This window comes from Muntiacus reevesi, chromosome 18 (genome assembly GCF_963930625.1).
Source record: "Muntiacus reevesi chromosome 18, mMunRee1.1, whole genome shotgun sequence".
Classification (NCBI taxonomy): Eukaryota; Metazoa; Chordata; class Mammalia; order Artiodactyla; family Cervidae; genus Muntiacus; species Muntiacus reevesi.
In genome coordinates this window covers 8,023,847-8,051,377 of record NC_089266.1, presented here as the reverse complement: position 1 = coordinate 8,051,377, position 27,531 = coordinate 8,023,847, and the positions used below count along the sequence as shown (strand labels likewise).

The 27,531-nt window shown below is 40.1% G+C and overlaps 1 protein-coding gene across 2 annotated transcripts; it reads right to left on the bottom strand.

The window, feature by feature from the left end:
* On the bottom strand, nucleotides 1-27,450 carry MFSD11 (major facilitator superfamily domain containing 11). 2 transcript variants are annotated; one of them, XM_065909343.1, is made up of 14 exons: nucleotides 27,010-27,450; nucleotides 26,557-26,730; nucleotides 26,009-26,064; nucleotides 23,080-23,187; nucleotides 22,435-22,514; nucleotides 22,226-22,322; nucleotides 18,995-19,053; nucleotides 18,323-18,467; nucleotides 14,306-14,346; nucleotides 8,611-8,676; nucleotides 7,018-7,143; nucleotides 4,261-4,435; nucleotides 3,410-3,545; nucleotides 1-2,869 (listed from the first exon to the last, which is right to left on the bottom strand). In XM_065909343.1, the coding sequence occupies exons 2-14, from the start codon at nucleotides 26,650-26,652 to the stop codon at nucleotides 2,705-2,707; spliced, it is 1,350 nt and encodes a 449-aa protein (XP_065765415.1). In that variant the 5' UTR covers nucleotides 26,653-26,730; nucleotides 27,010-27,450; the 3' UTR covers nucleotides 1-2,704. The 2 variants fall into 2 exon arrangements, with proteins under 2 accessions (XP_065765415.1, XP_065765414.1); XM_065909342.1 differs by lacking the exon at nucleotides 27,010-27,450 and having other exon boundaries at nucleotides 26,557-26,997.
* Between the last annotated feature and the right edge of the window lie 81 nt (nucleotides 27,451-27,531).

Sequence of the window (27,531 nt, the reverse complement as noted above, 5' to 3'; positions counted from 1 at the left end):
CAAGCATAAAAATTAAATTATTTATTTCATACCACATTTCAAATTCAAATGATACAAATTCAAACATGAGCTGTTATCAGTCAAATAAAAAGCCCACCAAGGCCAACACTACTTATAGACATAAAGACTGAGTAAAAAACAAAACGAAACCCACCCAAACACAAAGTTTGAGTACAGAACTTAAGGTGAAGGACATCACATGTAACAACAGGAGGGAGGCAGCACAGAAGTCGTGTGCCTGACAGACTCCCCTCACTCCTTTTTCCTTGTGAAAGCTGTTACCAGGAATCCTACCAGCAGGGCTGAGCGGCTGCGGCTGCCCTGGGTGAATGTACTCAGTAGTAGTGACAGAGGCCGTGAACCTCTGCAGCCTAACTCTACAGACCTATCATAAGCAAAGGGAGCTTGAGCCTGGGAGTGAGGAACACAGGAATGCAGGGCCCAGTTTCCAGCTGAACGTGAGACAGGCAGCCTTGTGAGATGGTCCTGGGGATCCTGGTTCTAGTCACTCCCCGGTGTAACCCCCACCCCCTTCCTTGGGTGTGGCCGGGAACTAGTGACTTGCATCTAGTAAAGAGAATATAGCAAAAGTGATGAGATGTCACTTTCAAGATTAAAATGATAAAAGACGATGACTTACGAGTTGCTGGCACTTCCCTCTGGCTTTTCTCACTTGCTTTCTTTGATGAGGACAGCCGTGAGAAACTAAGACTGCTAGTCCAACAACCTGTGGGGAGCCAACTCCTGCCAAGGACCAGACTAAGCTGAGAAGCAGGTCCTCCCCCGGGTCACACCTTGACTGCGGCCTGTGACAGACCCTGAGCTGGCTGGAGGACCTGGTTCAGCCATGCCGAGACTCTAGACCCACAGACACTATGCAAGAATACACAGGTCTTGTTTTAAGAGGTTGAGTTCTGGGGTAACATGTCATACGGAGATAGAAAACAAATACATCTGGGTAAACAATAATGTGCTTCGTGAAAAAAACTGTTAGTTGCTCAGTCATGTCTGACTTTGTGACCCCACGGAATACAGCCTACCAGGCTCCTCTGTCCATGGAATTCTCCCAAGTAAGAAAACTGGAGTGGGTAGCCGTTCCCTTCCACAGGGGATCTACCCGACGCAGGGATCAAACGCGGGTCTCCTGCATTGCAGGCAGATTCTTTACTATCTGAACCACCAGGGAAATGGCTAAGTTTTGCGGTAATCTATCATATGGTGATAGAAAACAAATACATCTGAGTAAACAATAATGTGCTTAAAGAGATAATAAATTCATTTGTATTAATTCTGAAACAGCATTTACAACTTATATAAAATCAACTGTCAACTGAGTTTATCTCAACTTCAAGAAAGAAAATCAAAATTTTACAACTTGAAGCAAAAGAGTTTAGTGTTCCATACAAATGCAATTTCTCTTAAGGGTTCCAGCTAACCACAATTCCCTGAAATTGCCATCAAATCTGAAAGTCACACTCCATAAAATTGCTAAGCAGGCTTTTAAAAATAATAGAAAACAAAATATTGTTTGTCTTCTTGATTAAATCTACTTTGCCATAAAACTCGATTTGTACAGTTAATTTTCAAGTTTAAAAGTGAGCTTTCCCATTTACAGGAAATGTCCAGAAGCAGCAAATCCACAGAGACAGGAAATGGATTACTGACCACCAGTGCCAGGCAAAGAGAATGGGGAATGACTACTAGTAGGTTCAAGGGGGTTCTTTTTGGGGTGATGAAAATGTTCTGGAAAGGATAGTAGTGATAGTTATACAACCTTGTGAATGTACTGAACCACCACTAAACTGTATACTTTACAATGATGAATTTTATGATTTCTGAATTATATCTCAATTAAAATAACTGTTTAAAGCTCTTATGGATTAAAGTTAACATTTCCATTCTAAACATCTCCCCAGATAGCTAGATTCCATTCCCAGACATGCATATGGAATGGTGTTTCTTAGTGACAACAGCCTGCCACTGTAGCTTAGACTTCACTACATGTTCTGGGTTTGTTTGTTTTTTATGCACTGCATCCTCTAGAAAAATTATTAGCAAAAGCCTCCACCAGTAAATGTGTATTTTTTCCTTAACTGTGTTTTTGCTCATTTACAAATGTTAGATTCCTATTTTAAAAACTTAAGACAATTTTTACCTCATTTCATAATACTTGATTAGCACCCCTCTTGCTATGAACTATAAGAAAAATAATCAAAAATGTGCAAATCTTTTCAAAGATTCCATATCAGCATTACATGATTTATTTAAACATCATTCCCAAACACACATGGGGTGGCACATGCTCCCTGTTACTACTTAATAACACACAGCCACACCCTGTAGGAGTCTTCATACGACATACGGCCTAGTAGTTTCAATCAAAGCATGATCTTTCAACCAGAACAGGGGGCAGAAGAAAACATTTACATTTATACATGATCATAAGGAACATGAGACAGATGAACTGAAACACAACATCTTCAAACAACATGACTGACAGAACAAATTTCCCTTATTTCACTAGTTTTTAAACAATATCTGTAAACTTGAATACCAACTCTGGCAGATTTAGCAGTCTTAGATCTCGGAGTTTCCATCCTAAACAGCCTCCAGGGTACGGTGAAGGTGAGCGCGGCCTCCTCTGCCCGGCCCCGCCGCTCAGCCGAGGGTCTGGAGAGGCGGCCTCCTCTGCTGGCGCCCTTCCTCAAATACTTCGGTAGTCAGAGCCCCGGGCTACAATGGCAGCAGCTTCCCACTCCACAGTGAAGAAGGAGACAGTTCCAAGAAACCCAAATATCACCATGACCAGGAGTTGCCAATGCAGGAGAAGGTAGTTACTGTAGAAAAATGCCACAGCTGCGCAAATGGACTAAGAATAAAGAAGACAAGACAGATCATGAAATGTGCACAGGCGACCCAGCCAACTCCACAACGAACCCCACCGCTCTGACCCAAGGCCTCTTGTCACTGTTCCCTGCTCCTTCTGCATCTAGAAGGCACCTCCTTAGTCGGCAGCTCACAGACACACACCACCAAGTCCCGCTGAGAGCTGGGAATAATCAAGTAAGCTATAGTCTGCTATTTAAAACAGTATTTTGTTAAAAAAAAAAAAAAAAAAAAAACTAGAGTGATAAAATCACGTGCATGCACAGTGAGAAACACACTTGTTATCTGCAAACACCTTGAATTCTGGTATCTACGAAAAGAAGTCTGAGCCATAGAGGCTGGAATATAAAATCTCTTATACGAGTGATGGGACAAAAAAGATCACACTACTTATTGCCTCCTCATTCTGATCACAAATCCTTTTAAAGGATCTCCTGGACTTTCATTTAAGAAACATTAAGAAAATGAAGTTATAGCACTTAAAAAAGACCCACCTTTTAACACAGTCTAAAGAAAAATTTACCTGCACAAATTTAAAGACGGCAAAAGCTGGGGCGCTGTCTTCAGAATAGAGAAAACCTAAAATACTAAGCAGCTGGGTATTGAAGCAGCTGTCTCCAAGACCCAACAGGAAGCTGCAGAAGATGGCAATTTCTTTGCTGATTAAAATAAAATTGAGAGTGAGCATTAATAATAATATTTGTTAGAGTTGTTTAAAACATAATAGCAACTCACCCACAAAAACATTTTACTCTCCAATTTAAACAAGTTTATGAAACAAGAATGAAAAAACACTGGAATTTACAAAGTAAGAACTTATGCTCAAATGCTGTCACCTTCACAGTCTAGCAAACTCTAGTCTATTAACTATCAGGGAAGCAAACACTGTCTGGAATAGGGCTGTCCTTGGCTTCTGGATCCAGACATAAATGCCTACATTGACAATGAATTTGAGAGCTGAGTGCAGTAAAATGACACCTGCAAAACTCCCGTAAACACTGTGAAAGGACTGGGCAGCTGACCCAGTAGACAGATAACCACTCACTCCTCACTCCTCGCTCCATTTGAAGCCCGAACTTCTAGAGATTTCAATGCTCAAAAGGCAGAGGTAAAAAACTCAAATCAGACACTTACATGACCCTTCACAGATCAAGAAAAAGATTTAGTCGGGAGAAAGGTTAAAACCAACAATCACAAAAATAACTTCAGATTCTCTATGGATTTCTATTCAAACTCATTCTGGCTCCATTAACACATGACAGATGACCTTATAACAGACTCACAGAAAAGGACTAACTGCTGCATTCTAAATTCCAAGCCATCATTTACCTCCTGCCCTTCCTTAAATTACTAGATAAAGGGCAGTCACTGTACCTGGGTTTGATGTAAGCGCTGCTGTCAGTGCCTTCAACAGGGGCAATGGGGGCGTCCCCAGGCAGGTTGAGGAATATTAAATAAAAAGCTATAAAATGTACCAGGATGCCCAATAGCACAACTGGATTCCTACCAAAACGATTATTCTTGCTCAGCAGGCCAAAGAGGCTTCCACCTATAAAATCAATGAACAAACAAAAAAATCCAAAGCCAAGTTAATATATCAAAAATTTAGTTTTGAAAAAATGGACAATAGTGAATTTAATAAAATAAGAAAGCATAAATATACAAAATAAGAAATAACTGTTGAAACAAAGGAAAGTATAAATATCAGGACAGACTTCTAGGTAAGATGGAGTAACAGGAACTGAATTTATCCCCAGTCGAAAAAAAAAAAGAAAAAAAAAAAAAAAAATATGACACAGAGAGACAGGAAACAAATGAGGTGAGGCCCACACCTGCCCCAGCTGACTGAGAGGTGGGCTTCGGAGAGCGGGAGGGCGGCAGCACAGGGGGAGGAGGGGGCCAGACCAGGAAGTGGGGGAGAAGGGGAGGAAAGGCAGGAGGAAGCCCACAACCTCCCTGAGTTGAGGAGACAAGAGCTCGGGGTCTGGGGAGACCAAGGTGCTCAAACCAAGGTGTGAGTTTCCAAGACAGGGCATCAGAAAGGAGAGCTGATCAGCACAGGATGTGAGTAGCAGAGATCAGAAAGAACTTTCCAAGAGGATTAGTGGCATTAGTGCCCTACCCTGGGCTGGGAAGAGTACCTGGTCTCACCAGCCAGACCGGAAATCTTATTATTCATTGGGTATTCACGAAAGGGTCTTCCCTTGGGGGAGAGAGATAATTAGCCCTCCTCTGAGCACTACTCTGGTTCCATCCAATACACTTTAAAAGCAAGACTCAAAAAGTCACACTGTTTCCAAGTAAATGAACTGCATCCAAGAACAAAGCTCAAGAACATGAACAGGAATGTAAAAGTCATCCCACGCCCAACAAGGTAAAGTTCACAATGGCTAGTATCCACATTACCAGGCATGCAAACAGGAAAATAGGAACTGTCATGAGACAAATCGGTCAAACACAGAGTTATCACCTGACCCAGCGATTTCAGTCCTAGGTTTACATAAAACATAAGATCACACAAAAACTATACAGAAATGTTCACAGCAGCATTATTCATAATGGGCAAAAAGCGAAAACAACCCAAATGTCCATGACATGATGAATGGATGAATAAAAATGTGGTAGATCCATATGACTAAATATCATTTGGTAATAAAGAGGAATGAAGTAAAAAAGAAAAAAGAAATGAAGTAGTGATACATGCTACACCATGAAAAAACCCTGAAAACACTGTATTAAGTAAAAGAAGCCAGAAACAACAGAAAATTACATCTTATATAATTCCATTCACATGAGATGTCTGGAATAGACAAATCTATAGAGAAAGTAGATTAGCAGTTGCCTGGAGAAAGGCAATGAAAATGTTCTAAAATTAATTACAGGGAACAAAAAAATATACCAACCCCCCCCTTTCTCCATAGTGCTTATCACTCTGACATTCTAAGTTTTGGATATTTTTTATTGCCTGTGTTCTTCCCCAAGAATATAAGCTCCATGTTTTGTTCATACAATGGATGCACAGAAAATCTTTGGGAAGCTCCTCACACGTTACACAGCATCCACTACTGCAAGAATTGCACGGATCACTGCTGCAGAAGGAGTACTGGTGGTATAATCAAAACAGAGGTGTGGTCTTAGCCTGTCCTCTTCTCCCCGCTTTCTGGTACAGAGCTCCTGAAACCCTAGGAATTTCCTCAGTGAAAGCAGTGTCTATCTTAACTAACCCCTTCCAACCACACCTGAGTTAATGCTGATCCCTGAGGGACTGTGGGGGTGGCTCTAGTCAAGATGGAGGCTGGTTGCCAGAAGGACCCAGTCTTGATTAGAAAGCTGGAATGTTCAGCCCCACTCCCCACCTCAAGGGAGGGGAGAGGGGCTAGAGATTGAGTCCATTGCTATGATTTAATCCACCAGGATGAGATCTGCATAAAAATCCCCACACAACAAGTTTGGGAGACCTTCCCCTGATGAATGCATCACGTGTCAGGAGGGCACCACATCCTAGACTCCAAGCGGACGGAAGTTCCTACACCAGGGGTCCTTCTGGGCGTTGCAAGTACCTCTTCATCTGGCTGTTCATCTGCATCCTTTATTAACAAACTTTAACAGTAAGAATAGCATTTCCCAGGGGTGTTGTAGGAACCCTTGAATGTATAGCCAAGCTGAACAGAAGTGAAGGTGGCCTGGGGACTTGGGACTTGGACTGGCATCTGAAGTGAGGTTGGCCTTGCAGGACTGTACCCTTGAACCTGTGTGGTCTGATGCTAACTCTAGGAGTCAGTGTCAGAATTGAACTGTACTGCTGGACAGACAACTGGTGTCAGAGATCCAGAGAACAAGAAATTTAGGGATTCTAATACAACTTCTCTAAGTATTTTAAGAGGAAAATTTGGGAAACATAAAGCAAAAATCATTATGTTTTCTTACTTATGGCTTTGTCTTGAATTACTTGGCAAAAGTTTTATAATTTAGTTTTAGAACAGTGATAATAAAAGAAAAACCAGACATACCCATGTGTATAAAAATAAGCAAAGAAACAGAAATCCAAGGACAGAGAAGTGAAATATACTTAAAATTTCCATTATATCTGTAACAAACTGATTTAATGCAAAAAAATTTTTTTAAACCAACCTAAAATTTCTCCAATGCCGATGAAAATGCCAGAAAGTCCAATGAGGCTTTTCTCTTCTGTTCCAAATTTATTTATAGCGCCAATACAGGTTCCATATACACCAGAGAAGAAAGTCAATTCCAGACCTTTAGAAAAGAGTCAGATTTAAACTACAGTTGTCCTTCAGTATCTGCCATGGGTACCAAAATCCAGATACTCAAGTCCTATAATCAGCTCTCTGTATTTAAGTCTCTATATCCTTAGAGTAAACCAACTGTGGATCAGAAAGCACTGGATTTTGTATTGAAAAAACACACAGTCTCCCTTTCCTGGTTTTTTCTTCATTTCCAGTAGTATTTGAGCTATGCATGTATAAAACAAAATTCACTCAGACTGAAATGTTACTGCTCTAGCAGAGCGTAATTTTACGTGATACAACTGATGAAAAGGAATTAGCCACAAGATGGCAATTGGCGCATATTTCAGATAAGAACGTACAACTCAAATAAGCAAAGTCAGCCTACGTTAAAACAGTCACTCTGCACAGAAATGGGATGGACAGAGGACATAATTAACATAAACTTGTAACAGGGAAACTAAAGTGCTCACTATCCTTATTAATAGCTTTCCAAGGGAACAGGAACATATGGTTGCAAGACTAATACCTACTATCTACTTTTGCTTAAAGGAAAAAGTTTTAATTAAATGTTTTCCCAGGAAAAGAAATTTTAAAAATTTGGGTAAAAAATTAGAGCGAATCTGTAGAAGACCTGATTCCTTAATGTCACAAAACCTTACCTGAATTTTGAAGATGTTTAATACTCTATTTGACCTAAAAATAAGATGTTTCTACCTGTACCCATGAGGCGCACAGAGTTGCACCTTGAACAAACCGAGTGTGAACTGTGCAGGTCCCTGTAGTGCTACAGGATCCACAGCTGGCTGCCTGTGCAGACCAGCAAGCACAGAGCTGACTAAAGTCTCACAGAGATTTCTGATCACAGGGGAGGTCAGCACACCTAATCCACCCCTTCACTGTTCAAGGGTCAACTGTAAAGGCAAAAGTAATAATTGACATTTTAGAGCAATTTCTGACAAGGAAACAGATTTCCTTAAGACCTAAGCCTATTCCACCTATTACCACATCACATTATCACTGGAAGACAGAGAATTCAGCCTGTTTTATCGGAAATTATCTTAATTCATGCCCAAGCTACACAGATTTCCTCATGGTTATTGTCTGCAGTGCTCCGCGTTGTCCTGAAATCACTGCTGGAGACAAATCGAGCCTCCCGCTTTTCACGGAACTTGGGCTGGCCCTGGGATTTGTTTTCACCAACACGGGAAGGGGTCACAGAACTGCTGAGACATGGAGAGCGAGGAGATCCAGCTTGCATTAGACCCCTTCAGCCGTGCAAATGAAACTACCTTGAAGTTTCAGCCCCAGCTATGCTATGACAGCAGCCACAGGAGACCCCGACTGAGACCATCAGAAAACCCATTTCGCTGAGACAGGTCAATGTGCAGAACCGTGAGAAAGTAACACAGTTGTTTTCAACATTTACTGTCATTACGCAGTCACAGAAAACCAACACTGTAATTAATTCTGTTACCTGTATAAGCAGTTGTAACGCTAAGAAGGAGCATCTCCTTAGTGACACATAACTTCAGAGACTTTTCTGTAAAAAAAAAAAAGAAAAGAAAAAAATTTAGGAGTACTTAACTAGATTTTAATCAACTGAACAAAAATTCTAAAATATTCAACCAATTCATGAGGATTGCTCGTTGTCAATAATGCCAGTAAACAGACACACTGGGACACAGGTTAATGATTCAGATTAAAATGCTAAACATATGAACGAAACCTGTCCTGTAAATAAAATGTTGATTTCAACTGTTTAAATATATTCCGGAGTTGTGTTTTCTCTAACACCTTCTCCAGCTCTCATGAAAACAAATAAAACGGAGAAAAGAAACAGAACCAAACAACTGACTATTCCAACAGACTTGATTAAGGTTAGGGAGTCAACAGTTGGCAAAGTGCTAACTTCCCCCAAGCAACTGTCCCAGGGCAGCTTTAAGGCTGGACTCAAGATCAGAATCAGCCCAGAGCTTTTTGACCACCCCAAGCTGGGATACCACCACTTCCTGAGATTCTCAGTCTCTGGATCTGAGGACTGAAACCTTAGTTCTGCCCATTTGTTTCTGATCCCTTTAATTTTTAATTTTTGTTGTTTAACTTAGTTGAAATCTACAGTGGAAAATGCATTTCTAAAAGTTGCACATTTTAACTGTCTTTGAACCTGCTCACATTTCATAATTTAAGGCCACTTATCTAGGATCCTAAACTAATGGCAGATTCAGATTTCAGCTCCTATTCAGTGAATGACTAGGAAACACATCGGTCACAGACACTCTGTCCTGAATTTCTCCATATACAAAAGAGGATAGCTTTTTTCTTGAATTTCACTAAAATAAAGTGAGACTAAAATCAGTAAGATATTTTCACCAATCATATTCATATCCTTCCAGAAAAAAAATACATGATTAATAAAGTTTAAAACAACATTTTTAATTAGAAAAATCATATTAGCAAAGCACATTTGCTTTTGAGTAATCAGAAGGTTTAGCTAACAAAAGGAAATTTTAAAACATAACCTAAAAACAAAAATAATCTAGTATGATCCTATATGGTGAATTCATGTCCTCATACATTTGTCCAAACCTATAAAACGTACACCACCAAGAGGGAACCCTAATGTAAATAACAGACTCTAGGCAAAGATGATGAGCCACTGTACGTTCAGCAGTTGTTAACAAAAGAACCACAGTGATGGGGGGGGGGCAACGATCACGGGGAAGGTTATGCATGGGTGAGGGCAGGACATATATGGGAAATCTCTGTATACTGCCAATTTTTCTGTGAAACTAAAACTTCTCAAAAAAAAAAAAAAAAAAAAAACAACCAAAAACCTAATATAATTTATTTAAGGAAATCGACAAACTGATCCTAAAATTCATATGCATATTCAAGGGACTGATAATAGCCAAAATAATCTTGAAAAAGAACAAAGATGAAGACTCAAAATTTACAATAATCAACACAGCACGGTATTGGCATAAGAACAGGCATGTTGAGAAATAAACTCCTACATTCACAGTCAACTGTTTTCAACAAGGGTGCCAACACAATTCAAAGGGAGAAAAAATAGTATTTCCAGCAAATGGTGCTAGAATGACTGATCTCGTGCAAATGAATGAAGCTGGATTCCTACATCACAACATCCATAACACTTGACTCAAAATGTAAAAGCTAAAACTGTAAAACTCTTACAAAAAAATTCAGGAATAAATCTTTGTGACTTGGAGTCTTCCTAGGACACCAAAAGCACACACAACAGAAGATAAAGTAGATAAATCAGGCTTCATCAAAAATTTAAAAATTCTATGATTCAAAGATACCAAGAAAATGAGAAAAATCAACCTACAGAACAGAAGAAAATATTTGTAAATTATATATAAGGGACTTTCATCTAGAATATATAAAGAACTCTTACAATTCAATAATAAAAACACAAGGAATTCCCTGGCAGTTCACTGGTTAGGACTCAGCACTTTCACTGCTGAGGGCTGGGGTTCAATCCCAGGGTCAGGGAACAAGTCATATGGTGAGGCTAAAATAATAATAATAACAATAATACAAATCAACAAATTAAAAAATGAGCAAAAGACCTGAGCAGAAATTTCTCCAAAGAAGAGATGCAATGCCTATAAGCATATGAAAATATGCTCAACATCTCAGATATTGGGGAAATGCAAATCAAAGCCACAAAAAACCACCTTATACCTACTAGGATAGCATTAGTCACTCAGTCGTGTCCAACTTTTGTGACCCTGGGGACTGTGACCCACCAGGCTCCTCTGTCCATGGAATTCTCCAGGCAAGAATATTGGAGTGGGTTGCCATTTCCTTCTCCAGGTGATCTTCTTGACCCAGGAATCGAAGCCAGGTCGCCCACATTGCAGGCAGATTCTTTATCGTCTGAACCATCAGGGGCTAATAGGATAGCTATAATCAAAAAGATAACTCTAGAAAGTGGAGAAATTGGAACCTTCATACATTACTGGTGGGAATGTAAAATGGGTACAGCCACTTTGAAAAACAACCTGGTAGTTCCTAAAAGATTTAACATAGAGATACCACAGAGCCCAGCAAGCCCACTACTCCTGGGTATACATCCAAGAAACCATTCTGAAAACAAATGTCCACACAAAAACTTATGCTAAAAAAAAAACAAACAAAAAAACGTATGCTAAGAATCCCATCACAGAAGACCACAAGTCCTGTGATTCCGTTTATACAAAATGTCCAGTATCAGCAAATCTGTAGATAGAAAGTAGATTACTGGGTAACTAGGGCTGGGGTTGGGGTTGGGAGAGGAAATGTAAAGTGATTACTAATGGGAAGAAAACGGAACTCACTGCTGATGGTTGTAGAGATTCTTTTGGGGGTGATAATTAGGTTCTAAATTTTTTTTTTTTTTTAATTTTGGCCACATGTGTACTGAATCCTAACCACTAGACCAGGTAACTACCTGAATAGGTTCTAAAATTGATTGTGGTGATATCTGCACAACTCTCTGAATATACTAAAAACCACTGAATTATATACTTATATAAGTCAGTGAGCTGTATACTATATGAATTACATCTCAATAAAGTTATTCTATTAAAGAAAATAACCATAATCTAACACCTTAATGAGTCTCCTCCCAGACTTTACGCTTTTTAAAATTTAAAAAGAAATTTCACTACTTATTCTGTTTTACAATTTATTTTCATATAACAAAGCAAACATTTTATAACATTTGTAGTAATCACTTTAATGGCTACAGTAATCTATTGGATAGCTGCTTTGTAGTTGAATATTTAAAGTATTTCTATTTCTCACTAATATAAATAGTAACTAAATCTTGGGGAAAATTCTTAATTATTTCCTGAGGATAATCCTATTAGTGGAATTGTTGGAGTAAAGGGATAAATATTTTTAAGGCTTTGGATTCTTACTGATAAATCAATCTTCAGAAAGTAATACAAGGACTATATTTTTAACAATGTGGTCTTATGCATTTAAGTACCTATAGCCTATATACTGAGAATTATTTATCTTCGGAAATTTAATAGAAAACTTAATTTGCATTTCTTATAGTTTTTATTAACTTTCCTTTGTTTATAACTTTTTTCTACTGGAGTATTTATGCCTTTCTTCAGTTCAGTTGCTCAGTTGTGTCTGACTCTTTGTGACCCTATGGACTGCAGCACACCAGGCTTCCCTGTCCATCACCAACTCCCAGAGCTTGCTCAAACTCAAGTCCATCAAGTCAGTGATGCCATCCAACCATCTCATCCTCTGTCACCCCCTTCTTCTTCTGCCTTCAATCTTTCCCAGCATCAGGGTCTTTTCCAATGAGTCAGTTCTTTGCATGATGTGGCCAAAGTATCGGAGTTTCACCTTCAGCATCAGTCCTTCCAGTGAATATTCAGGACTGATTTCCATTAAGACTGACTGGTTTGATCTCCTTGCAGTCCAAGGAACTCTCAAGAGTCTTCTCTCCAATACCACAGTTCTAATGCATTCCTTTCTTATTGGTTCATAACCCTTTATCATTTACTGTAAATATTTTCCCTGCCACTTTAATTTCATTTGGTTGTGAGAGAGTGGAATTTTATATTTTAGGTAAAAAAGAGCATACTTTTCCCTTACTGTTTGACAGACCTGTGAAAGGCTTTCCTCTACCAAATTAATTTCTTACAGTTACTATTATGGTTTCAATTTTACATCTAATCTACATGGAATTTTAGTATAAGATGGGAAGTATGAGTTCACACTTTCCCATGCAGCCAGCTGTCTGGCCTTGCTTTTAAGACTCTTTTCCAGTATTCCACATTCCTTTATGAACACAGACCTGGGTCTAGCTTCAGTTCCAGTGCTGTCTGTATTCCAGTGTTTTCAAATGAATTCATAACAGGTTTTGATATTTACTAGGGACAGTTCTTTTAAAAAATTCTGTTGGCTATTGACAGATGTTTATTCTTCCAGAGGAACCTTTTATCAAGACCAAAAAAATAAATTTAAAAATCCTCATTGAAATTTTCTAGAATTGCATTAATAAATACATTGAGCAAGAATGTATTTATTAAAATAAGCAAGAATCCTTTCTGCACAATATCTACTACAGCATCAACTAAAGGAATATTATGATTAAATAATAAATGAAACACTGGCTCACAAGCAAATTAAAGCCTGGACATTCTTTTCCCTTTCTCTTTTGCTTCGGCTTCATTGCCACCTCCTAATTTCACATTGCTCCCCAAATGCCAGGAACCATTGCCTAAATTTAAATTTTCTTGCCCTATAGCACTTATATGCCTTATCTTTTTTAAATGCTGCCTTCTTTCTCCTCATTCAAACCTGACAGCCCAATATCCTATTACTACCAAACCCTACACTAGGTAACCAACCAGCTCCGTGATATAAAGCTTGAGGCCCTCACTGCGTTAAGTGTCTCATTTTACAGAGAAGTTGAGGCAAAGCTGGTACAACTATCTAGAAAGTACATCCTGAATCTGGTTAATATTAAGAGACACCCAGAGGGGGGTTCAGAGCATAGAGGTTGCATCAAGTCTCACTGAAGCTGGATGAACCAGCCCATATGCCTGAAGGTCATCACCCTCCCTTTGCCTGACTTCATGTTCACCAAAGAAGCCAACATGTCTTTCTAAGCCTCTCATAACAAGAAGGAAATTCCTTGTTTGACCTTGAGTAAATAATTTTGCCAAGCCTCAGTTTTCTTTTCTATAAAATGGAGATAATGATACATATGTATTATATGATACACACAGATTTGTCATGAGAATAAAATAAAACACATCAAGAGGTTTAGCACGGAAGAACCCTCAACAGATGAGGGTGATTGGTCTTACACGTTACTGGGTCACCCAAGCCTCTGCTCTGTTCTAAGAAGTGACAAGCAATGTCTGAAGAAATGGTCTGTGTCCTCACTTTCTCCTATAAACTCCTAAACCTCTGCCTCCTCCTCTTCCTCGGGCCTCCCTCACACACGCACTCAGGTAGGGCACTGCATTATTCTCCATCCTTCACAGGCCTTATTGAGAAGACTAGCGGATTTCAGAGCAGCATACCTAGAAAGGTGAAAATATTGGGGTACTGTCAATGCAAAGCTACCAGAGAAAGGGGGAAAGTTGTTCCTGAACAGTTCCTGCACTTCAGATACAGAAAATACTTACTAAATGCATCTACTGCCTTTGTCATGTTGTTCTGGGGAGACCTGAAAAGATAAAAAGAAAAAGTTTTTCCCCAGAAAATTGAAAAAGAGAACAAACAAAAAAACTATCACATTTTCATTTAAGTCTGTAAAAGCTCTGTTCTCTATGTGGTCTGGTAAACACTTCAGTGGCCTCAATGCGCCCTGCTCCAACGTGTCCTTGCTTCAGAGACTGTGGGTAAAGTGCTACTTGGGTGGCTCTTTACTAACCACAGAACATGCTTCTCTCACATTAAATTTTTTTTTTTGCAATATAAAGACACATGGCATGTTTTATTGAAAAAAAAATTACCAACTTCAGAAATATTTACAGAACCATACACCTATGTAATCATTTACTCAACCATGGATTTAACCTCTTCTTTTACACTGGACAGTGTGCTAACTCTTATAATCAGAAGGATGGAAGAGTTCAAATTCTGGGTGCATTCAAGTACAGCTTCACTTACTAAATTAGTGATTTGAAATAAAGTCGCTTTCTTATTCTCTCACATTAAATTTATGGCACAGAGTCATGCATGTCTTTTTCAGAAATGGTACTTCTCTGCACGCTCTACAGCCTGTCAAGAAAAGCCCAAGCATCGCAATGAAAAGCCCCAGCCACAACCAGAGAAAGCCCGCAAGCTGCACAAAGACCCAGCCCAGACAAAAAAAAGGAAAAAAATTTTAAACGGAAAGAAAGAAACAATACTTCAGGCAGGACAAAAATCTCCTCTACCCTGCTGTTTCTAAGCTGTAAAAGCAAATCGTGAGGGCTCAATTTTCCACCACTCCAACTACGTAAAAAATTACTCTGTGGTTCTTCAGTGTTAAAAGCAACACCATCATCGGCTATGTGGGTTTGGGCGCAGTATCACCAACTGGTTAAAAACATGGGCTTCGAGGTGGAGTCTTGCTTTGCCACTTACTAGTTGTGTGGTTTCAGACAAGTGACTCCACTTCTCTTTCCCTTTCTCATTTGTAAAACAGGGACACTATCACTTACCGTGAGAAGGAAAGGAGATACAGTGGCTTAAGGGTAAGTGTCTGCAGGTTGAGGTAAGAAAGTCTGTAAGAAATCACACTTCTTATCCTATCAGCCAAGTCTACTCCTAGATCTTGAAAAGATATCATTTACAAACAAACAAACCTAAGAAAAAACCTAAAGGAGATCAGTTGACTTAAATTACTGACACAAAAAAGGTAATATGTTTTAACCAATAGGAAAACATTCTCCCCCACCATAAAAACTCAAGCCTGAGGGAGGCTCAAGAGGGAGGGGACAAATGTATACCTATGGTCGATTCAAGCTGATGTATGACAGAAACCAACACAACTATACTTGTAAAGGATAGTTGTAAAGCAACTATTCTTCAATTAAAAATAAATTAAAAAAAAACAACACACACCTCATGCCATCCCTGGAAGCAAATACTCCGTAGTCTCCATTTAATGATAGTACCCTCACCTTGTATTTGGATAAGATCGGGTGGTGGTGGTGGTGTTTTAGCCATTCAGTCGTGTCCAACTCTGTGTGACCCCGTGGACCGTAGCCTGCCAGGCTCCTCTGTGATTTCTCAGGCAAGAACACTGGAGCAGGTTGCCATTGCCTTCTCCAGGGGATCCTCCCAACCCAGGGATTGAACCTGCTCCTCCTGCTTGGCATGTGGCTTCATTACCACAGAGCCATCAGGGTGGATATACCATTTCACACTCCAGGCCCCAAATTAAGTAGGAACTGATTTGTACGCTATAGGCTATTATTAAAATATAATCAACTCAGCTAGTACTCAGCTGTAAATCATTCAAAGTGGACTCCACTTTACGGAATCCTTCAAAATCAGATCCTACTATTTCCTCAGTGCCTTCTGATCACACCAAGAATAAAATCCAAACTCCCACCATATCCTTAAGTAATCATCTCTCTGTCTGCTGCGGATACTCCTACTTGCACTGTGCACATCCCGAGGACCCGCCAGCAGACACCACACTCCCTTCCACACCTGGCCTTTGCTGCAATAGATATCAGCTGATCTTCACACCTTCTCACCACCCAGCTGTCTGCAAGCTCCCCCCCTCACTGTCTGATAGAACTCATTCTGTTGTTTTCTTAACATGCATGGTGACTACCAGCCCCTCTCCAATTAAGTTTCATAAGAAGAGGGACTTCTCTGTCTTGCTCATTACTTCTTCCCCAACCTTTGGAAGACAGCTGGCGCATGCATGGTGCTATTTATAAAATAAAGACATAGAAGTTTCAAGACTGGGAAGAGGAGAATTCAGGAGAAGAGAAAGATCTACAAGATGGAGCAGAACCACTCAGCACTGCACCTTATGACAGTTACATGATTCCTTGTCTAGCAGTGAAGTTCCCTGAACACAGGGATGGATTGTATTTGTCTTCACAGCCCCTAACATTTGCTGAATGAATGTTTAGTTTTTGTTAAGTTTGTGTCATTCATCTTTGGAGACCTCTTCTCCAATATCCATTGGTTTATGCTTTTAAAAATATGCGATATATATATGTATGTATACTCAAATAAACACCTCTCTTTTGCTTGGAACAGTGCAAATTCTGAATGCTTAATGATCCTGTGACTGGAGAATTTTAGGCCCTTTTGGGGCTTTAAAAAGGCAGCACAGAAAGTTCAATGCAAAATTTTTAACAACGGATAAAATTCTATAAGACAAGCTTCACAATTTATCAATTCACATAGCACAAGAGTGGTAAAGACTTCTTATTCCCCTTTCTTCAAATCTAGATGATGACCTGCAGAGAAATCACCTGCAAGGTTTTAGATAGTTTTACTTACAACTTAAAACAGGCCCCTGCTTTCAGTGGCAGGGCCTGGGAAAGGGGCAGAAGGTGCCATGTCTGGCCTTGAAGGTGGCAAGCAGCAGCTGCTGAAGCAGCCCAAGAACCAGGCCGAGGGGATGGATGAGGAAGATAAGACATTCAAGCAGAAACAGAAAGAAGAGGTCTCGGGGAATGGCCCCCTGGCTACAAGTGGAATTAAGAAATCTGTTAAAACGTAAGCTGTTCCTTGTGCCTGAGGAAATAAAGGCCCTTAATTCCATTCCTTTTTAAACATCTGGTTTTCCAGCCATGACATCTGTTGCCACCCATAGCTAGAATGAAGTGCTGTTTTAGAGCCTGCTGTACATTTAAAAATAAACTTTTGTAAAAAATAATAATAATAATAATAACAACATGGGACTTCCCTGGTGGTCCAGTAACTAAGACTCTATGCCCCCAATGCAGAGGGCCTGGTCAGGAACTAGATCCCATATGTCACAACTAAAGAACTCACATGCCGCAACTACAAAACCCTGCATGCTGCAGCTAAGAGCTCACACACTGCAACTAAGACCCAGCACAGCCAAATACATAAGAAATATGCTCAAGGTTATTCACAATATTTAGAAAAACAGGACTTTGTACTCATTTCCCTGCAGGGATTATGTCAGTGGAAACTACCATCACAGGTTAGTGCAAAATCCAGAGCATGGGGGTAACTACGGTTCATCTATGATGACTGTTGGTGGCCTTGCCACTTACTTGTACCACATGATAGGAAAATTTTAAGCCTGGATCCAAGAAAGTGACTGAGGACTATTTTCTATTTAACTTTATGAGCCCATATCCTCACACGTTAAAACACAGAAAATGTCTGCTGAACTGAAGGAGGAAATTGAGGCCTAGAGAAAGTCAGGGGAACATTGCTACTGTCCAGGGTCACACAGGATGTGACGTGGGATGAGACTAAAATCCCTCCACAACCCTTTTAGCTACTTCCCCCACCTCTGTCTATCTTCCTTTCCCTTCTTCCTCCCTGACAGCTCCTCTTTATCTTCTTTCTCTGCTTATTTGTTTTAAAATTTTCCCCTCACATCTGCCCAATACTGGATATCAGTTAGGGCTATAACAGGTTTGTAATTGCTAGACTGTATCTATTCAAAATATAGTTTAAAATAGAAAGGAACGTTTCCAACTTCTTACTCGTTGATGTCCAAGTCCTGGTCATCAGAAGATTCATCTTCTCCCAGGACATTTTCAGAATCTGGTTTCCGAATGAGAAAGAAAAGTACTGTCCCCACAAGGCTAATCACCGTTAGGGCGATAAACACTGTTCTTCGGTCACTCTCTAGGGAGAAAAAAGATGAAAGTAGATAGCACTAGCCACACAATTCCAGAGTCAGTATCATGTTCAGTATTTTGTTTATAACTATTCACATACGTTATTACTAATTTTACTTTACTGCATCAGTAAAATCCTAGGACAAAGAGATAAATAGGATACATCTACCTCTGTCTTTCAGTTAGAGAAATACTAATAAGCCAAAAGAAAAACAGCATAAGAACTTAATCATATTCTTTTAATAAGAGTATAGACAAAACAACTGAATTAAAAATTCTTTTGACAACTGATTAGTCTACCCACACATACACAACCTTCTCCCACACTTTGAGATGCTACTTGAAGTGCAGTCATAAGCTGTAAATCCTAGCATAATAATATAATCCAAGGGAAGATATTAAAAGCAAAAATCTGAGAGGACTTAGAGTACCAACGTTCACTAGAACAATCTGAACCAAGCATACTGGGAATTTTCATGGAACTGCTATTTTGCTTTGAACGTATCTGAATAAAGCACAGTGAATAAAACAAACCTGATATCTGAGTTTTCCCTTGCCAAGCAAAATATATGTAGAGATTTCCAAAGAACAAGCTGGGGGAAGAAAAGGAAGGAGAGGATATTGGGAAGTTATTTTCATATTTATGGGCTTTAAAATAATTTTTCCATTCCTTGTTTAAAAAAAAAGAGAGAGAGAGGCCTAAAGAAGTTATCTACCTGCCCTAAGTCATTTAAAAGTATCGACTTCACCCTCTTTCTGAAAAACTCAACTGACCCAGAGGGAACTTAGTCTCCTTCCACATGACAGCAACCTGATTCAGAAGCGGCCTCCAAAGACTTGACTCACTGAAACATGTGATTTATTAGAGTCTGGAAATGACACCCAGGAAACTAGTTTACTCTACCTCTAAAATTCTGTATTTTAAAGAATTGGTGAAAAGATCAATGATTTAGTTAACTGCATCTAATCAAATACTTTATTTAGCACTTTCCTAGGGAAAAAATCAGGCTTCCCTGGTGGATCAGTGGTAAAGAATCCACCTGCCAATGCAGGAGACGCAGGTTTGATCCCTGGGTTGGGAAGATCCCTGGAGAAGGAAATGGTAACCCACTCCTTTGCTGTATTCTTGCCTGGGAAATCCCAGTGACAGAGGAGACTGGCAGGGCTACAGTCCTTGGGGTCACAAGAGTCAGACAGGATTGAGCGACTAAACAGCAACAGGGAAGAAATCATTCACTTACACTCCAGTTTCTTAATATACAACCCCTTAAAACAATATTCATATTTGTTAAGCCTTCAGTTCAGTTTAGTTGCTCAGTCATGTCCAACTCTTTGCGACCCCATGGACTGCAGCATGCCAGGCTTCCCTGTCCATCACCAACTCCTGGAGCTTACTCAAACTCATGTCCATCGAGTCAGTGATGCCTTCCAACCATCTCATCCTCTGTTGTCCCCTTCTCCTCCCACCTTTCATCTTTCCCAGCATCAGGGTCTTTTCCAGTGAGTCAGTTCATTGCATCAGGTGGCCAAAGTATTAGAATTTCAGCTTCAGTATCAGTCCTTCCAATGAATATTCAGGACTGATTTCCTTTAGGATGGACTGGTTGGATCTCCTTGCATGCAGTCCAAGGGACTCTCAAGAGTCTTTTCCAACACCACAATTCAAAAACATCAATTCTTTGGCACTCAGCTTTCTTTATAGTTCAATTCTCACATTCATACCTGACTACTGGAAAAACCACAGCTTTGACTAGATGAACCTTTGTTGGCAAAGTAATGTCTCTGCTTTTTAATATGCTGTCTAGGTTGGTCATAGCTTTTTTTCCAAGGAGCAAGCGTCTTTTCATTTCATGGCTGCAGTCACCATCTGCAGTGATTTTGGAGACCAAGAAAATAAAGTTTCTGATTCCACTGTTTCCCCATCTATTTGCCATGCAGTGATGGACTGGATGCCATGATCTTAGTTTTCTGAATGTTGAATTTTAAGCCAACTTTTTCATTCTCCTCTTTCACTTTCATTAAGACGCTCTTCAGTTCTTCGCTTTCTGCCATAAAGGTGGTGTCATCTGCATATCTGAGGTTATTGATATTTCTCCCGGCAATCTTGATTCTAGCTTGTGCTTCATCCAGTCCAGGATTTCTCTGCATATAAGTTAAATAAGCAGGGTGACAGTATGCAGCCTTGACATACTCCTTTCCCGATTTGGAAGCAGTCTGTTGTTCCATGTCCAGTTCTAACTGTTGCTTCTTGACCTACATACAGATTCAGGTGGTCTGGTATTCCCATCTCATTAAGAATTTTCCACAGTTTGTTGTGATCCACACAAAAGCTTTGGCATAGTCAATAAAGCAGAAATAGATGTTTTTCTGGTACTCTCTTGCTTTTTTGATGATCCAACAGATGCTGGCAATTTGATCTCTGGTTCCTCTGCCTTTTCTAAATCCAGTTTGAACATCTGGAAGTTCATGGTTCACATACTGTTGAAGCCTGGCTTGGAGAATTTTGAGCATTACTTTGCTAGTGTGTAAAATAGGTGCTGGTAATGCTTCCTAAGGTCCACTTGACTTTGCATTCCAGGATGTCTGACTCTAGGTGAGTGATCACACCATCGTGGTTATCTGGGTCATGAAGATCTTTTTTGTATTGTCCTTCTGTTTATTCTTGCCACCTCTTCTTAGTATTTTCTGCTTCTGTTAGGTCCATACCATTTATGTCCTTTATTGTGCCCATCTCTGCATGAAATCTTCCCTTGGCATCTCTAATTTTCTAGTCTTTCCCATTCTATTGTTTTCTTCTATTTCTTTGCACTGATCACTGAGGAAGGCTTTCTTATCTCTCCTTGGTAGTCTCTGGAACTCTGCATTCAAATGGCTATATCTTTCCTTTTCTCCTTTGCCTTTAGCTTCTCTTCTTTTCTCAGCTATTTGTAAGGCCTCCTCAGACAACCATTTTGCCTTTTTGCATTTCTTTTTTTGCTAAGCCTTACCAAAGCCAAAATTTTAGGCATTTAGAATATGAAGGTAAATCCTCAGGACAGATTCCATGACAGAATGTCTGTTGTTGCTTTTTACTGATGAAATATATAACATACTGTATCCTTCAGTGTCCATAGAGTTAGTCTATGAAAATTTAATTGTTAAGCTGTCAAGTAGCATAACTGGGTGGGAAGGACATGGCCTTTGGAATCCACATGATTGGATAAGTTACTTAACTTTTAGTTAAGCTTTTGTTATCTAATCTGTAGAATGGAGATAATACCTTCTTATCACAGGAGATTGTAACTATTATTGAGATTAAAGAGCCTAGTAGTACCTAAGGTATGTATAAAGTATGCATGCCTATCAAGTCATTTTAGTCCTATCTGACTCTTTATGACCCTATGGACCGTAGCCTGTCAGGTTCCCCTGTTCACTGGTATTCTCCAAGCAAGAATACTGGGAGTGGGTGTCATACCTTGCTCCACAGGATCAAACCCAATCTGCATTGGCAGGCTGGTTCTTTACCAGTGAGCCACCTAAGTATAGCAGATGCTACATATATTATGGCTAATATTATTTTCCATTTGCTAATCATACATTTTAAGGAGGTAGATCCATGCATCTTTAAATAATCCCATAAAATTTTAAATCTCTATGACATGTACCTAGGAACTTAACTCACGTAAAAAGAAGATCTGCGTTCTCAACACAATCGGGATCTAAAAAATGGTCTGATCCAAAAAAAAAAAAAAATTATAGGAAAGATAGAACCATAAGAATTATTACCTAAATTGTAAGAGTGCCCAGAAAATTCCACTGTTTCTCCCAATAGTGTGCTCGTCTGAATTTATTGTCAGGCAGTTTCCTTGTGCTGTCCAAAGTACTAAAATTCAAATCAAAAGTTTATCAAGGGAATGAAAACATTTAGCTTTATATATTAAACATATAAACAATACTCTTAGACTCAGAAAATAGAGAGAAATCAAAATGCTTACCAGCAGCTGCAATTCCAATGAAAACAGAGGCTGTGTAGAAGGACCACGGGAAAGGCTGGATAAAAACGGCAATGTACATGCTAAAATATAACAGGTCAACGTATTACAGTCAAACAATACCTGAAACAGAATGTCAATTATGCCTTCTAGGAATCAATTCTGAGGAATCTCTTCTTTCAAATTCAAGCTGTAAAGGACTTTTCCAGTGTTGGAAAAAAGAGGACAAGTGTCATTTCTTAACTTACTATTTCAAATTTGTGAACTCAGTCACTGAATAAAGATTTGCGACTGGCCTTCACCAAACAGCTCAGCACACAGTAGGACTACAATTCTGTAGCCCAGAAGAAATTTAATTACCATTAATCTACTTGATACAAAATAAGATTTTTACCTGAGTTCTTTTCAAGCCTACAGAAAGAGGTTTTTGGATATTGTATACATTAGTGGCAAAAGGAAAGCAAACATACACAAATCCCATCACTTTAAAACAATAGTATTGCTAATTATCAAGTAGAGAGCCAAACCTCTAAAATACTACCTATAATCTATTCCAACCAAGTCGGCAAGTTCAAAGCACAAATTTACTATGTGCTTGAAAGAAGCTGAAGGCATTCTAATTAAATGAAATAAAACTGGATTACTTACCTGTAAAATAAACCACTAGCAAACATAGAGAGTTGAGGTCCTACAATGGCAACCACTGATGGGGTAATCAAATTTGAAGCAGAGAACACTCCATAAATAATGGCCATGCTGCACACATAACATACAAAAGGGAAAAAAACAAAACTCTTGAAACACTGTCTCAAAGCTAAGCTCAATTTTTCTCAAACCTAATTAGAGTCTACAGTTTGGGGTTTGTTTGTTTGTTTGTTTGTTTTTTGCAATAACCACTCATATTCTTTAGTTAGAATTTATAACTACATCCTTACGCTGATGTCACATAAAACTTTAATGTCACATTAAAGTTTTCACTTGTTCAAAACACTGAAGTCTTGGCAATTGAGAAGAGTCAGTCTGCCTTAGACAATATGATTTTTAATTTATCAGTGAATTATTATAGCAGCTAACACAACCCCATGAAGAACATATTATTTTTTATGGAAAAGAGAAGTGAAATACAGAGGGGTCAAGAAATGTCAAAAGTGCAGCTGGACAGCTAGTCAATGGTGGAACCAGAATCTCATCCCTGGGAATCTGACTCTAGAGGTCCTCATTAACCAGTCTGCCCTACAGATTTAGCTGACAACTCCTGGGAGTGGCATGAAATCTCACTGCTATAAATAATCATGTAACTATAACTTGCTTAAACCAGAATCTATTTAACTTAACGTAATGGTTCACCTGAGAAACCTATATGCAGGTCAGGAGGCAACAGTTAGAACTGGACATGGAACAACAGACTGGTTCCAAATAGGAAAAGGAGTATGTCAAGGCTGTATATTGTCACCCTGCTTATTTAACTTATATGCAGAGTGTATCATGAGAAACGCTGGGCTGGAAGAAGTACAAACTGGAATCAAGATTGCCGGGAGAAATATAATAATCTCAGATATGCAGATGACACCACACTTATGGCAGAAAGTGAAGAACTAAAGAGCCTCTTGATCAAAGTGAAAGAGGAGAGTGAAAAAAATTGGGTTAAAGCCCAACAATCAGAACACTAAGATCATGGCATCCAGTCCCATCACTTCATGGAAAATAGATGGGGAAAGAGTGGAAACAGTGGCTGACTTTATTTTTGGGGGCTCCAAAATCACTGCAGATGGTGATTGCAGTCATGAAATTAAAAGACGCTTACTCCTTGGAAGGAAAGCTATGACCAACCTAGACAGCACATTAAAAAGCAGAGACATAACTTTGCCAACAAAGGTCCATCTAGTCAAGGCTATGGTTTTTCCAGTGGTCCTGTTGGATGTGACAGTTGGACTGTGAAGAAAGCTGAGCACCGAAGAATTGATGCTTTTGAACTGTGGTGTTGGAAAAGACTCTTGAGAATCCCTTGGACTGCAGGCAAGGAGATCCAACCAGTCCATCCTAAAGGAAATCAGTCCTGAATATTCATTGGAAGGACTGATGCTGAAGCTGAAACTCCAATACTTTGGCCACCTGATGCGGAGAGCTGACTCATTGGAAAAGACTCTGATGCTGGGAGGGATTGGGGGCAGGAGGAGAAGGGGACGACAGATGATGAGATGGCTGGATGGCATCACCGACTCGATCGACATGAGTTCAAGTAAACTCGGGAGTTGGTGATGGACAGGGAGGCCTGTCATGCTGCGATTCACGGGGTCGCAAAGAGTCGGACACGACTGAGCGACTGAACTGAACTGAACTGAATGTTCACTTGAACATTATTCAGCTACTGCAGACCTGGTCCCAGTATATATGTAGCCAAGTGTGACTAAGACCATTTCAAAAGTTTATAAGCCACTATTTATAAATCCAAAGTAAATTATTCTTTGGCTTTTATGAATTTCTCAAATAACAATGGTTCTTTCACCTGTTCTTTACAATATATATGACGAAAACACATTAGTAAAAATTGTGATATTATTGCTGCTGCTAAGTCACTTCAGTTGTGTCCAACTCTGTGAGACCCCATAGGCGGCAGCCCACCAGGCTCCCCCATCCCTGGGATTCTCCAGGCAAGAACACTGGAGTGGGTTACCATTTCCTTCTCCAATGCATGAAAGTGAAAAGTGAATGGGAAGATGCTCAGTCATGTCCAACTCTTATTGACCCCATGGACTACAGCCTACCAGGCTCCTTCGTCCATGGGATTTTCCAGGCAAGAGTACTGGAGTGGGGTGCCACTACCTTCTCCAGATGTTATTATTAGTCACTTAGAAAAATGGGCATTAACATTCTTTTACTCTCAAGTATTATACATAAGGTCAGGTTTAGGTTAGATAACAAAGAACCAAATAAGAAGAGTTGGGGAGGGTGGGAGGGGGAGCTGACCACAATCTAACATTTAACCACAGAAAAATTTCTTAAGAAATCTGTTTGTGTTTATATACATGTATGAGTTATATTCCCAACTTCAATCACAATATACTAGTGACCTACGAAGAGCTTTTCACTTCATTTTCTCCAACTGTAAAATTGCCACTAAACACCTTAACAGAAATCTAAAAGCTCCTGATGACAGTATATTAATAATTATGAAATTAGAAAAACAGGAAGACCAACAAATATTTCAAGAGTCTTATAAAACATCCTCTGTTTAGGATTGGGAAGATGTAATTATGACAATACCTGAGTGCTTATTAAATGCCAGTCACTGTGCTAAGCGCTTTACACACATTAACCTGAGCAAGGAAACTGAGCACATAGAAGCAATTTCCTAAGATACCACAGCAATCAAGTATTGAATCTTGTATTTCAAACTCAGTGTTTAATTCTACTTGAAACCCAAACTCATCACCTTTATCACATTATGTTCCCCTAAACAGTCTAGATACAGAGAAGAAAAAACAATCCAGTCACAGTATCTTATGTTGTCTGTGACTGAGGAAGTTTAAGCAATTTCTAGAATATACAAAGTAGAACCAATCACACAGTACGATACCTGGTATATCCACTGCCGTGAAAATCTGTACTATTTAAGCTCCTGATGACAGTTTGCTGTGTGGAAAATAAAACTAATCAATGAAAACGTTTTGTAATTTCCCCTCCCCCCCAAGAAAATCTGTCTCCAAGTAGTGAGAATAAAGTAAAAATTCAAGATGCTGGATACAGAATCCCAACAGGAGAGAAGAGAAAGGACTACAGAATGGAAGGCAAACCAAGGGCGGGCAGGTCAGGTGGGGAGGGCTGAAGACCATCTGTAACTAGGCTTTACGTTTATTCCCTTAACTGTCCAAGTACTAATATAGTACTTAATACAGGTAACAAATACATTAAGTCAACATATAACCCACAAATCAAATGAGAGAAAGAAACGACCCCACTAAGAGATGTCTGACACATGAAATCAAATCTTATCATGGAAAACGAGGAAGTGTTAAGTGACAAAATAAAAGGTGCAACTTAAGCGTACTATTAGACATAACGTTATCAATTTTGGAATGCATTATGACAAGGACTGCAAAGGAGGGAGAACAAAGTCCAACTCACCGCTACATTTCCACAAGTTTGAAAGGCAGTGAAGATAAACATAAAGGCAATTCCTAAAATAATGATGTTGAAAAGCTTTTTAGATTCCGGGGACATTTTGGCTCAACTCTGCAGGAGGTCAGCAGTAGCCCAGGGCAGTCAGACAGCTCTCCTCCAGGCGAACCCACTGCAATCCTGGAAGAAGAAATGAGATGGTGAGAGGAGGCAGATCCAGGAGCAGGGCAGCCAAGCTGTCAACTTCCAGGTCTTGGAGTAGAGTCCGGGGCTTAGGGTGAAGTTCTCCCCAAAGGCTTAGGTAGGACCTTCCTAACACACGATTCGAGTAGGGAAGGACCCAACACCCTGAGAAGAGCAAAGAACGTTGCTGCCCCAAGTTGAGGAGCCAAGAGAGAATCAGGAGTCAAGGGCGAGATGCAGCAGCCGGTAAGGCCCCGCCGCCTTGCCCTGACTCACCTCAAGTCAGGCGACCCGGTCACCTGACCGCAGCCGAGGCGCCGGCCGCTGGGCTCACTGGGAATTGTAGTCCAGGGCGGCCGGGGAAGCGCAAGCTCGCGGCTAGGGCTCCCGCATCCCCTCGGAGGAAGCAGGGCGGACCTCGAGGGCTCCGGGAAGGCGGGGGCTAAAAAGCGGAACCCAGCGAAGGAGCCAGGAATTGAGGAAGGAGGCCTGGAGGCCGCGAAGCTGGTCTGAGGAGACGGAAACACAGAGGGGCAAGGTGAAGGAATACCCCTCTACAGAGAGAGGGCTGACATCCCAACAGAAAGCTGCGAGATTATAGAAACTGGCAAGAAAAGAAGGCGGAGCCCAGCAGAGGAGCCCCTCCCTTTCCTCCTGTCACAACGGGCCTCGCAGCCGGAAGGACCGTTTCGCGGGCTTTCCAACTGCCAGCCAATCCCGCTCCCCCTCCCAGCAGCAGTGACTCCGCGCTTTTCCACCCGCCCGCCGACTCTGCGCAAGCGCGCCGGAGAGGGGCGG